Genomic DNA, 14,482 nt, shown 5'->3' on the forward strand with positions numbered 1-14,482 from the left:
ATAAATTTATTTTCGTTTTTTGTAACTTTTTGTAACTGATCGATTTTAAGTTTTTTTTTTAAAATTAAATTCTTGTCATATTTGTGTTTTCTCCGTTCATTTAATTTCATTGTATTTCAGTTTTGACGTAAAAATTGAATTGAAATAACATCAGAAATACAAACTGAAACTGGTTATCAACTTATGATATGTTTACATCATCAGCGTTAAAAAAAAAATGCAACTGTTGCCAAGTTAAATGATAGTTTCTTTTCGGAATTTATGCACAGTGAAAGCTTTTGATGACGTTAAAAGAGAAAAGTAAGCTGTGATTTGGCTTTCTCGGGTATTTATGCACCCTACCCGAAGGCAAGGCCGGGCAAGGCTGATTAAGCGTATGCCAATTACTATAATTCTGAGGCAAAATTTTGGCAACCTGAATTTTTGGAAGGACGTCCAAAAAGGACGCCTGAACCGTTATCAGATATTTTTTGGCTAATGGATTTGTTTTGGTCGCGTGCATGCAGTACCATGCGAAAAAACCGGTAGTAGTTTTAGGCCTACTTTTGGGAATTTTTAGGCTTAGGTATGAATTGGGAAACATTTAAGGTTTGTGTCATGTTAAGCATGTTTATGGAAAAGTGACCGCAACCGATCTAACTTTAGGAAAACAGAAGAAAAAAAACTGGAACTGGAAAAACTGGTATAAAGGGGTCATACTGCGCAATACTTCGTGAATTCTTTTGAAGAACAATTATAGGTTATGATGCAGTTGTTAAAATTGTTGCAGAAAACTCATGAGCTAATTCAAATTAGACTGTGCAATTAAAATTGTGGTCCCCGATCAGGCTCTACAGAGGTTTGGAACCACCTGGCTCACCAGCCTTGAAAAATCAAAACTTTTAGGATTTCCTCCTATAATCTCTATATATGTGATGTAATACATCTTTTTTTTTGTTTATTAAGGCACATGAACCTAATCTTTATGCATGCGTCTGTGGGGGGGGGGATTAGACAGAAGTACTTTAGTACTTGTGCATTATACGGTACCCACGAAAGAAGTCAAGTTTGGTTAATGCTAAGGAAATAAAATAAATCACGATGGAAATATAATAGTTTAGAGACAAATTTTGGCTATATATTTGTACATTAGGGATGGGGGTGGGGGTGGAGGGTATCGCATAGCATATTAAATACGTAACCTAACCTATGTACCTCCCCCCCTAAATCCCCAAAAACAACAGTTTAAATATTGTAAACGATATTTTAAACCAGGCTTTGCGATCAATTTATCTCTCGCAAATACCCATTTGACGGGTTTCCATTAGTAGTTCCTTGTACAGTCTATAGCGGTGGGTACCATATAATGCACAAATACCAGGATTTTTCCCTGGTCCCATTTGAATAATTCTGTTCATATCTCGTTATGTAGATAAACAAAAAAAAGCATCTGAATAAACGAGGATGGGCTTCTAAAGATGTTAAAATTAAAATTAATTTGCTTCATCCCCTCCCCTCCAAAAAAATGGATATAAATGTTTCCGAAATAGTTCTATATAGTGAAAAAATTGAGTGAAATCTACTTTTATCATTTCTCGACTCGGAAGTATAAACTGAAACAAGTGTAGATATATCTAGGCCATATTTATTTTTGTAACCTCGAATTAGAGTACCCTAACCTCGGTTAGGGTACTCTTCTTGAAATAAATCACTTTCTGCTTTATTTCTCCCTCTTAAAAATTTATTTAGGGTGCAAAATGTGTTATATTTATACACTTTTAAACTATTTGAGGTCATTTTAGTAACTCCTAATTGAGCCAGACTTGTATTTAAAAAAAATCCGCATTACGTGGAGGGCGCGACCTCGAACAAGTAAAAATAGGTGACACGCTGAAAATGTGAGGGGTTAGTGACAAAGTATAAAGTTCTACAGATTTTTAGTGTGTGGGGGTTGTTAAACAGAAGCCCCCACCCCTTTACGCACGTGTCTGACAATCATACGCTATTTTTTGAAAATTGCCCAAGATACTTATGTATTATAGTGACCCCATTCAAACTTGTCTGTCTGCAATCGGTTATAATTAGCTTAGTCTTAGTGAGAAAAACTATGATTTAGGTGTATTTTAATTAAATATTTTATATATTTAGATGGTTAGGTTAGGTATTTAATATAATACGTTCTGGGCGGTCTGCTTTCCATAATTCTTTGTAGAACGCTTCCAGCATTATTTCTCCCTTCTAAAAATCCATTTAGGGTAAAAAATGAGTTGTATTTTAGACATTTTTAAACTGTGTAAGGTCACGTCAGTAAGTTCTAATTGAGCCAGAAACGTACGAAGAAAGAAAAATCCGCATTGGGTGGAGGGTGCAACCTCAAAAAAAGAAGGGAAATTGCATTTAAAATGTAAGGGATTATGAAAATCACTGATTTATTGAGAGGTATCGGGACAGAAGCCCCTCCCCATCTACACACGTGTCTGACATGAGCATAAGCTATTTTGGAAAACTGTATTATCTAAAATGCACGAACCGTGATTTTAGCTTTTGAATTGGTTTTCAAGCCTACTAAATTTATTTTTCTATTCAGGATGAGTTCCATCCATTTATTGAGGCGCTGCTGCCACATGTTAAGGCTTTTTCGTACACATGGTTCAACTTACAAGCGGCCAAAAGGAAATACTTCAAGAAGCACGAAAAAAGGATGAGTTTAGAAGAAGAGAGGAGGGCGAAAGAGGAGCTTCAGGTAAGGCCCTCCTCCTTACCTTTTCTTACCTTTTCTCCCCGCTTTAGTTTTATTTTTTTTAATATATAAATACATAAACTGCTCACCTTTATGCGCTTATCCAAGTGACTCGTGTAAAAAGAGGAATTTTTCTTAGCTGATAATGATTGGTGATCGAGAAAAAAAGTAGCCTAAATTGTTATATAAAAAAAAGTGTCTTGACCGAGTTTTTTACGGTTTTGGCTGCTTTAAGCGAGTTACTAGGAAGTAGGTACGTCACAACATTTGAGCTCTTGCCCCCAAATTTCATATATATATATATATATATATATATATATATATATATATATATATATATATATATATATATATATATATATATATATATATATATATATATATATATAGTTATGTATTAGATAATTATTTCTGGCAATATGGTTGAGGGGCTAAGTCATTCGTTGGAGCATAAGGCCGTTTCTTTGCTAAGAAAAGATTTACAGCGCCCTTGGGTTGGGACATGCTTTTTTTTTTTATCAGCGACTTAGGTTTAATTAGTTTTGTTCTAGTTGATGTCGGGAGTTATATTGAATATTTCGCTCCAGCCGATTATGTCCGACTGTCTTATGTAATTGTCCATATGAGTGGGCATGGGCAGAGGGCTATGACCCCTCTAAACTTCGAACAATTGAAAAAAACAGATACTTAACATATGATATCTCTTCCGTTCAAAGTATTGAGACCTAACGCAATTAATTAGTCTGTATCATCCACCCACTCCCTTAAGAAAAAAAAAAAGTTGTAATTGATATCATGTCTTAGTAAAAGAAAAGTACCAATAATTTGAAACTGATTGCTCTCGCTAATCGAATACAGTACCCTTTTTTGGACTGCATTAAGCACAGTTTCCTATTCCTTTTTTGCTAATGGGAACATTCGTCTTCCAGCCAATAGGCCTGTGTACCTACTCTGTCATCATCTCTCTAAATTTTCTAAGAGTAATTCAATTCCTATTCGTATATGTTTATCCCTTGACACGACATCTGATTGGTTAGATCTATTGCTTCCCTTCGTGCTACTTTCCCGGGAAATTTCTTTTGAAAAAGTAGATATGTACTGGTGAGGAGGAGCTATAGAAGTAACCTCATTGTTAAGAGGAAAAAAAAAAAATCGGCAATGGAAGAGGAAACTTTCAAGGTATTCCAAATTCCATGAACCCCAACTAGTTGTTTCTGTTAGGATAGTTCTTTTTGGTACCCATGTAGCGACAAAGTCCGCACCCAGTTATTTCTGCAATAGGGGGGCAAAATGCATTATTTATTATCTAGTGGGGTAGTAATTTTTTCTTTTTTTTTCAATTTTATCAGTTAAAAGACAAAAAACGGCATTTTTAAATGAAAATACTCTAAAAAGGTATTTTGAAAATCTATAGGGGAGTCAGGCAAAAATAGTGGGACAAACGCAAATATAGGTAAATAGGGGGGCTCGGTTTTGTTTGGAGTGTCAATATAATATGCCCCAGTTGTAGAAAACTTGGGTTTTTAGAACACAGAAGGAGAAACCTTGGATTTGACATTGGACTTATCCTTTGTTTAAAAATCCTTTGTGTAAAGGATAAGTCCATATCCTTTGTTTAAAAATCAGCAGGAAAATACCAATTCTTTTGATGTATTAATTGTTGGCAAATTTCCTTCAGTTAGAGTTTCGGTTTCTATTGCGTCTAGTTGCTCCATACTTACAGTTCGTTACCACCAACTGTTTGAAAATATTCTTGGGATACGGGCTTGGTCGAGTCTTATAAGAGTCGATAAGCCACCCAATTAAGCCACGAGCTTTGGCCACCCAATTTTAAAAATTGACTGCAGTTTCTCATTGTGAGTTATTTTAATGGGGCCCTTGTGCATTATAAATTGATTTAAAAGTGGAACACTATGAAAATAATACGCTAAACTGGTTCTGCTGATTCCCCCGCTCCCTGTTGAAAGAACCTGACATTAATGATGAACTCTGGCTACTATGGCAAGCTTTGTCCGAAAGCTGAATTATTAAGCTGTGAAGTTAGCTTCGGATTTTCAGAAGTCACACCCAAGGTCATATCCAGGATTTTGTTGGAGGGGCTCATTTTTTGGGAGGAGGGGTGTGAAAAAAAGGTTTAAAGAACCCATCAAAATGTGTTTTTATGCATTTTTATTACGTTTTTACGAGTCCGACACTGGATACGGCCTTGGTCACGCGATATACACTTTTCAGAAAAGTGGGGAAATTGGAAATTTGGGTTTTGACTGTACCACCAACCATTGTTTGCGAAAGGAAGGTTCTTTTTGGCTGACAAGTAGCGACGATTTAATGTTGGTATCCAAAAATTAATTTTTTCCGCTATTTTTGCGAGCGGCAAAGGGCGATATAAGGCATTTCGGGGGAAAAACTTCCAAAGCTTTTGAAGACCAAAGGGTGTTTTAGTTTTATGGTTGCTGGCTATAAGTTCGCTGACAAAAAAGGTGTCGCACACCGCGTTTTGAATTTTTGCAGGCGTAGTAATAATAACCGGAATTTGAATTCATAAATTCTGAATATCTTTAATCAAATTTTTCGGCAACTTATGAACGAGCTCACACACTAATCATCCCCCCACGTATAAAAGAAACGACGTAGTATGTATAATTAAAGTCAGCAAAGGCTAGAAAAAAATCTCAACGTCGACACAGTAGTTCCCTTTCAAATGATTTCCTTTTTCCACAGTAAACGACACCTTTGTTGGTTTTACATTTGTAAAACTCGGCAATTTTTATCACCTTCAAAAAACATATAAATATCTCGAGGCTCATGACTAAATTTTTTAAGTAATTTGAAAAGTACTGTTTAGTAGCCAAGGCATACATTCAAATCAGGCATCTTTACGGGTGAACGATCCACGAAGGTGAGCAGGAAGCCAGAATAATACTGATTATTTTTTTTAATGATTCATGCTTTGCCCTAATATATTTGTGCTTTGAATAGACCGGTATTTTCGTGAAAAGTCCTTTATGCTGTTAATTCAGAACTCCTCTTTGGGTTGGGTGATTTAGAAATTAGTTTGGTAAAAAAAATATCGTAGGATCAAAATTCGTTTAATTAGCTTAATTAGTTTAAATAGTTCAAATTAGTTTAAATTAGTTTAAATAGTTTAATTAGCCGAATTGGCTATCGGAGGACAGCCATAGTACGAAAAAAAATTGTAGCTTATGCACTTTTGTGAGGACCGGAGAAAAAGTATTTTGTTCCCTTCCCCCCAAAAACAAAATTCTAAGTCCTCTTACCCCCTCCCCCCGAACCAATTTAAAAAAAAGCTTCCTGAAAGTTCCAACTCGACGCACCATCCGTGAGGCAAAATAGTATATTTGCAAAACCGCGTGTAAAACTCGTCACGTGAGTGTCGGAAACCTACTGACATTTCTGCACTTGAGACATATTTTTCCTCTTAAAGTAGCAATTTTTCGACAAGTCTGCATCTGTATCTTACGCTAAAAGGACAATATACCAGGGCAGATCTAGAGCAAAATCTCGGGGGGGGGGGGAAGGCAATGTGACAAGGGCGCCAATAATTGACCAAATTGACAGTTTAAAAAAGGGTACTTATGCATTAGATGGTCACTTTTATATATTGTGCAAGGAAACCAGTCACGAAAAACAGGTGTTAACTGCAAGAGACCGTTATAGAGAAATGCTATGCAAAGCGTGATTTTCATTACATTTGCAATATTGAGACTGTTGTGTTTTGGGATTTAGGGGGGGGAGGTACCTAGGTTAGGTTTTGTTACGTATTTAATATATGCTATGCTTTACCCCCCCCCCCTAATGTACAAATATATAGCCCAAATTTGTTTATAAACTATTATATATTAATCCTATTTTATTTTATTTCATTAACATTAGCCAAACTGGACTTTTTTAGCAGTATATAGAAGTGACCATCTAATGCATAAGTACCAAAAAAAGAATGGAAAAAAAAGGAATGAGGGCACCAGAATAAATCTTGGCCCCCCGCCCCCAGCCCCCTGGATCTTCCAATGCGATTTACCACAATGGAATCATAAGTCTCAGATCTATTAATTATAGTATCACTTATACTTTTTCTTAGAGAAGGATTTAAACTCGCTTATAAAATATGAAAACTGTCTTTTTTTTCGATGATTTTCAACAAATTTTCAAAATTTTCTCAATCTAGGAAACTCTATGCAGCAAATTTAAAAAATAATTTGGCAAATTGATGGAGCTTAATATGAGCTTTTGAATAGTAATAAAATTTTCGTCTTTTTTTCATGTATTGTAATTGTGGGAGAGCAGAAAAATTACAAAGCAAAATTTTCACAGGAACATAAACTTATGTCTCAAAGAAAAAAAAAGAAAGAAGTTGATTTTAACTCGTTAAGATAAAATATCTTAGCGAGACATTGCTATATTATTGAATTTTCATCTATTTTTTGGCATCCAAAGTTCCGCCGATTTTTTTCTATATCCAGGAACCATTATTTCCTGAGTATGGGAAAGTTTGTAATACGGATCACAAATGTTATTTCATTAAAATTTCTTGCCGATTTGCCGATTTATCATTTTGTGGTCAACGTATTATTCCAAAACGCGCATTTTTTTTTCTTTAAGAAAGAAAACGAGCCATAATTGAAAACTATAACGTCGATCTTTCAATTAATTTTGCATCGCCTTTATGACTTAAGTCTACAAAAAAGAAAAGGAAGGAAGATAGAATATATTTTGGAAACGTATTTATTCTTTGTAAAATAATGTAGCATTGTAATTTTTGACATTACGTTATCATTTGATATTCTATTGAGTTTTCATCTATTGTTTGATATCTATAATTATGCTGATGCTGTATTTTTACTACCATAGTATTTTACTTTCGAACAATTGTTTTCTGACTTGATAGAAAAGTTTGTATTACGGATAAACAAGACTTTCCTTACATCAATGTATCTTGTCCAGTTCTTGTGGTCAACCAGGAAGACTAATTTTACAAGCATGCATTACTAATGCAACATTTGTATTCATAAGAAAAGGAAAACAGTTATAGAAAAATGTATGCTTATGTTTGGTCTATTTAAGTCACTGTTTTTATTAATAATTATTAATTTTTATTTGCTGCGTTTTGTTTGGTGGTAGAATTGTGAAAAAACCTCTCTTTGCTGCTTTTTTAGGAATATTGCCCCATGGCAAGGTCAGACTATAATTTTCTCAGTTTAATCTACTTGAAAAAGTTGAGATTCGACCATTCTAAGTTCCAAATGTAGTGCAAGGACTGTAGAATTTTTTAGATTCAATATTGCAGAGAAGGTTCCCTATATCATCCGGGTTGCAGCGGTAGCTAGCAACCTAGTAAGAGACGATCACGTCCAGTGCTAAGAAATATAAAAACCCATAACTCCTAAAAAAGAGTCAGATCAAAACAAGAAGTACACTATTAGAACCGCCTTGTCCGAAACCCTTATACAGGAAACTTTCCGTCCCTTGTATACATCAAAGACCCTCCTCTATATCGAAACATATTTCTTTTTCCAACATTTGGGTTCGATTTTAATTCTCTATGCCCGGTAGTTTTGGGGTTGGGATTTGGGTGCGGTAGTTTATAAGGGGTTTGGGTGAATTCGGTGTGCACTCATGCGGTTTGGTGTTTGAAACATACTGCTGAAAAAGTACTTTGACGCAGTTTAATATTATTCTTTTGTAGTTTTAAAGACCTAAACTCAGGGGCGGGCTAAGGGCAGGGCACACGATCCCGTGAAACCTTGGGGGTTTTATTATATCTTCTTCAAGTTCTTGCACGTTTCAAACTAATCGTCTGATTGTTTAACGTAATTTTTTTCCGTATTATGTCCTCCCAGTCCAACTTCGAAATACATCCCTGCGTATATACCCAGAAGAGGGCCAGTAGAACTTGTTATTCATTAATTTATAGTATTCATTTGTGTATTTCCCGTACCCTTCCTCGTGTCTGTGGCTACGCAAATTATTATTCAAATAGTATGTCTGCTGCCCTACATTTATATCATGAACTCCTTTTTAGGGACTTATATCTTGTATTTCTTTCGTCATTCGTGAACAACGTTGCTTTGTTTATTTAGGACTTATTTTACACAATTACCTTATCTGCCCTTGCCATTTAATGCTTGACAGTATGACTTGAGCAAGGGGGCCCCCATTTTTAGAAATTATGAACACCAAGAGATGCGTGCTGAGCGTGGCGGAAGTGTGCCAAACGTGGCAGAACTCTACCAAGCGTGCAGAAACTGTGCCAAGTTTGGCGGGACTGTGTGCACACGTGGCGTCCTGAGATGTGTACAAGGTGACGGAGAATAGGCAACTCCTTGGACTTAGAAACGTGACAAAAAGTTACTAAAAAAATAAAATAATTGAAACGATAGGCTTCATAATATTCTTGTTGCCCAACGCATTTTACTGACCGTTCCCACCCCACCCCGTGTTTGACTATTCTTAAAATTATCTCCTCTTTTTCAAATTTTATCGTTAGCGTTTGCTTGAAGGATACTGCTATGAACTTAGCGTATTTGCTTATGTAGGACTATCACCTAGGGAAAGGATTAATTCAACATCGCTTGAAGAGGACACTTGGAAAATTAGGATTGGTTCTGCTTTCATTCCTTACGAAATGAAAAGGAATAGAGAGAACTAATTTATTGTGGGTGTGTTCCGGGAGATGGAGGGGGATTTTGTCATCAACTTTACAAATCTAGACTTGATTCTAGTGACAGTCATTTGGGTGATTGATGGTCGGGCAGTTAACAAAGACTGAATGGGTGGCAGACGCTAGCTTCTCTTTCCTTCTGTTGGAATGAAGATCGATTTTTCATCTCGAATTAGGGACTGCTACTGAAAGAGGATAAGTGAGCATAAAGTGTGTAAAAAAAAAAATCCTGCAAGAATCAACGATATCCCTGGCCTCTAGAAGCTGGGATTGAGTAAGGAATTGAATGTTAATTTGCGAAAAAACTTGGAATGACATTTGAACCATTTCAGTAGCTCAAGTTGAATATGTTATTGACCGTCTTGAATTGTCTTTTTTGTTAGTTTTGGGGCTCTTTGATTGTCGGCCTGACTAAAAGCTTATATTTTCATTCGTTACAAAAGAGTTGAAAACAATAATGCAAACTTCTTTGGTGAAAAGGGTAAAAAAAAACTAGTCATTGACACCGATACCCTTTTTTCAAGGCAACAGGGTCTCCAATACCTCAAGATTTGTATTTTCAATCAATTTTTTTTTAATATTTCTCACGTGGACTGCTTTTGGGGGAGTTCTCTCGTCTACTCCCCTCCTATTTGCAAGATTGCGCTTGTTAAAAATTTAAAAATACCTTCCTTCAAGACGACGGGGTCGCCTCTGTCTGAAACACTATATTTTCAGTCGAAATTTCTTGAACTTTTATCTTCGAACCCATGTTGATGGAATCCCCCCCCCCCCCCTGTTTGCAGTTGTGACTGTAAGAAGTGTGCTAAATAAAACTAGAATAGAGGTTATGCTAATAAATTTTCATGGAAATTAAATTTAGAAAGAAATATGGCCGCCGAATCGTGCCTTGTGTTCATTTCCAAGTTAATTGTCGAAGCTAATTTAGAATTTCCTGCTGAATATCAGAAATTTTGCCTTTTCAGCTAACTCGTTCCTAACATGTTCAGTCTGATAGGTTTGAAACTTTGCAGTGAGTCTAACTTGGTAACTTGCAGTGAAGTATAGCTAAAGCAAGATTTTCCAGTCCCGAAAAAAAAAAAAAACGAAAAAACCGCATGATTTCATGGACTCTTGCACCACCGTAACTCCTGTCCAGATTTACAGTATTTTTCTAGGAATTCTTGGTTTAGTAATGCAAATTCATTTTAAAACCGATGTTAAATACATTTTAAAAAAGTCAGATCTAATGTATACGAATATTAGTAATCTGACACATGGACAGATACTTTTTTTTGGGGGGGAGGGGGGGTTGACATTTTTAGGGTAGGTTGCAACTTTGTCAATGAGCAAAATTTACGTGCATTACGTAAACAGCGTAGGCAACCGTAGTAAAAATTTAAACAGCTTGATATTTGGGGGAGGGGAGACTGATCAAACTTTGTGGCAGTCTAAGATAGACAAATTTCCCACAAAAAAGCTTTGAGTTGGATACGCCATATATGGTTATCGGGCTTGCTTCCTTGATTAGTGGCGTCTGTGGATTCTAGAATTATCTCGTTTTTTTCTTTTTTTTTTATTCTTGTTCTAAATATAGGCTAAATTTCGTTATAGTTTCCCATGCAGTCCAGTAACAAAAACCGGCAATTGCTCAACAAATTTTTTTGAGGAAACTTGTTTTGTTTAGACGGCCGACTAAGTGTTTGTTCTAGACCAAGCTTTAAAAATGCAAAATAGAAATTTCGTACTTTCAGTTATTATTCAAAATATGCTATTTTAAATTCACATAAAGTAACTAATGTCTTTTAATCTTAGTCTTTCTCAGAAAACACGAAAAGCGCATTATATCACGGCTTTTTGCATCGTAATAACAAAGACCTCTGTCAGTAGCATGTAAACTCCCAGACTTGCTGGTCTGTTGATTAAGAAAAGCATAGAATAATACACATACACATACAGCATCCGCCCGCACCCGTTTCCGTAGGTCCCGGAAATGTGGGAAAGTATGTTATGTTTTAACTCCCATTAGGAGGATAATGTCTTGGAAAAGGCTGGGAGATGCAGAAAAAGAATAAAACAGATGTTGTGTATATTCTAAATAGTTTACTTTTGTTGAAATTGACTTTCAGGCGTGTGAAGTTGCACACGCTGCCGTGGAATTAGAAACTTGTACGAACGCCTATTAATTTTCCTAAACTTTTTGTTAAGCAAAGAATGTTTACAATTGTTGTTGACCAGAGGACAATAGAATAAAAGCAAGGTTAGGATTTATTCCTGTACTCTTAGCTGGTAGGGAGAGTGTTGGTAAAGTCCTTGCAGAAGATTTTAATTAATGGCTGAAAGTGATGTTCATATACTGCTCCCGCTAGTGTTCTATGCGCAAACCAAAAAATGCATCCTGATTGGTAGAATCTGAAATCCTAGAAATGGTGTTCTAGACTCTATAGTTGGATGCCTATCCAATTTGACTCCTTGCAGCCAAGCACCATGTGAACAAAACAGCCTGGATCTTGATGTTTTTCTTTTGAAATTTGTCTAGATATTTAGGTCTTAGCTAGAAATGCATGTGGACGCTGCTTAAAGAGACCTTCACAATAAGACTTTATTAAAACTGAGGTTCAGGGTGTTTTTGAACTTGGCATCGCCTAACGCGTGCTTTTTATGTTCGGTATTTTGAAGGTTGAAACCGATCAATCCCATGATTTCCCCCGTAACTTCAGAGTGACTCGCCAGTCATATTTTTTTGAAGAATGCTCTGATAGACCCTTTCACAAAATTTTGAATGTCTTCAACACCAATCTTTAAGAAGAAACATAATTTCAACAAAATTTGAAAATAACATTAGACCCTTTTTAATTCAATAAAGTGACTGCTATTTTTCAGAAAAAGTTAATAAATGTTTTTCAATCACATTCAGTTTTTATCAAAATCGAATATTGGTTGGGATTTTCCAAGTGTCTGTAGCTCAATTTCACAAATAAATACGATTCTTCTTGGAATCGATCGGGATATTGCGGAAATTTCTATTCGCCAACCTTAGCCAAGTTCAAACCAGCTGAACTTGGGTTTTGACTAATTCTTACTCTGAATGGTAGCGAAATAATTGTTGTTAAACGGTTTGAATTCAATCAATCTGAAAAAATTAGTATTAGCTAATCCTTGAGGTTATTAAAATCTCGTTGTGAATAGGCCTTAATGTAATTTTTTTTTGCAGTGTCGTATATATTATTTCATTGTTGGAGTAGCACTAATGCTACGAATTAAGTGTTATAAATAGTTTATTTTTGAAATCACCCGTTAGCTGTTCGAAATATGCGCATACACGACGCTGATATTTGGAACTGGCAGTAAAGACTTATTATTCCTTGCCTGATTCTTTCCGCTTCGTAAAGAATCTATATAATTTTGGTCGTTCATTGAAAATGAATGCAGCATGAAATGAAATGAATGTTAACACAGTATTTGAATACTGCAAATGAAATGAATGCAGAACAACGAACATTAAAATTAGCAACTACTCTATATGTCACCCCGAAAAATCGTGTAATGCGACTTGGTCTATGATATCTTAAGTTTTTCCGACTTTTCACCTTTCATGCTTAGGCCTACATATTTTCTTTAACTTCTTCAAAATCTACTTCCTTGGAAACAAATTCCCATGTACCTGCCTGTCTGTCCTGTATTTGATCTAAACGGTTTTTTTTCAGGTTGCGCATGTTTAAAATATGTACACACACGAATCTGAAATTAAATCCTTGCTATAGGCTTTTCCCCTTTTCCTCAATTTCATATTTGTGTTACATGATTAAGAAAAGAATCCACAAAATTCATAGCTAATAATGGAACAAATTAAAATTTATTTGTATTTCACAAGAAAAAAAAAAAAAAAATGTAGCTGCACATCACTTTAGAATGTATTTTAAAACGTTCGATGACTAGTAGCAAAAAAGAAGTGGAAGAGAGATAGAACTTAGAACAAGAAGTATTTTTCTGCTATAAGAAGGGGGCCACTGCTTTTCGATCTCCCGCTGATTATACAACAGTCAAATTTTCCTATACTGAAAACACAACATGGCCGCATTATATATGTAGACATGTTTATATTGTAGCATATGCATATATGGCGTTTATCTATTGTGTTTTTTGTTTGCGTTTCACGCGTTTATCATCTCTTCATGCTTTTAAAACTAGAAGTTCTCTTCTGATACTTAAACCGCTATTTATAGCTACTAGATCAAGATTTAGTATCCGACAGTTAAAATCGTATAATGTTCTACTAGAATTCTGGAAACTGTCAAGATTGCATCGTTTTGAAGTTTATGAATTTGATGCGTTCTTCTGAGCCTTCAAAGCGTTATTTTTTTTTTGGGAGGGGGGGGCGGCTGGCAGTCTGTGGAGATTTATATTTTTTTGTGTAGTTTGGGTGTCTGAGGCAGAATAAATCAAACTACTTTCATTTTTGTTTCTCCTTCCTCTCTTCTTGTTTTTCTTGTTTTCTTTACTTGTTCTCTCTTCTTGTCTATGTTATGTTGTATTGTGTTTACTCCTTTACAGACTATAGCCTCTGAGCATTGTTGTAATGTATACATTTTTAACAGTTTAGGATTGAGTAGGTTTAGAACCTTCTCTTATTCGGGGTTATTTTGCTCGATTTAATTCATATACAAAACTTTTTTTTAAGTATAGTTTCTCGTTTTGGATTTCCATGACAAAAGAAAGCGATTATTCTCGATGTGAAAATACTGTTTCTTTATGAATTGAACTTTCTCCTAATATAAAAGAGATGATTGATGGAAGAGTTTGTGTTTTAAAGAGAATTATGTCGTTTCACATTCATGTTACAATATTGTGACTATTCATCGGAAATAATCGTATTTCAGTGTTATTTGTACCGTTAAAAAAAAATTATACTGAAGAACAAATTAATTGACAAACAACCTGATTATACCCTTTTCAGCCAATACTTCACTGTGAGCTGCCCCTTGACGTAGTCTGGGTAGCTAACTGTTTTACCGGGAAAGTATCCCAAAATCGGCTAAAATTTGTCCACCTAGTTTTCTGGCCTGTAAACAAATAATTGTTTTCTCCAAGACTAAAAATTTATC

General features: G+C 35.4%; 1 protein-coding gene across 7 annotated transcripts in view; it reads left to right on the plus strand.

The window, feature by feature from the left end:
- Positions 1 to 14,482, plus strand: part of NfI (Nuclear factor I) — a 166,178-nt gene that overhangs the window by 55,395 nt on the left and 96,301 nt on the right. For all 7 annotated transcript variants that reach the window (XM_089100368.1, XM_089100365.1, XM_089100370.1 and 4 more), the window contains exon 3: positions 2,567 to 2,722. In XM_089100368.1, the coding sequence (XP_088956494.1) occupies positions 2,567 to 2,722 (156 nt within the window). The remainder of the gene's footprint in view (positions 1 to 2,566; positions 2,723 to 14,482) is intronic.

The sequence above is a fragment of the Artemia sp. Qi Xiang Cuo genome, chromosome 14 (assembly GCF_049724085.1).
Source record: "Artemia sp. Qi Xiang Cuo chromosome 14, ASM4972408v1, whole genome shotgun sequence".
NCBI lineage: Eukaryota > Metazoa > Arthropoda > Branchiopoda > Anostraca > Artemiidae > Artemia > Artemia sp. Qi Xiang Cuo.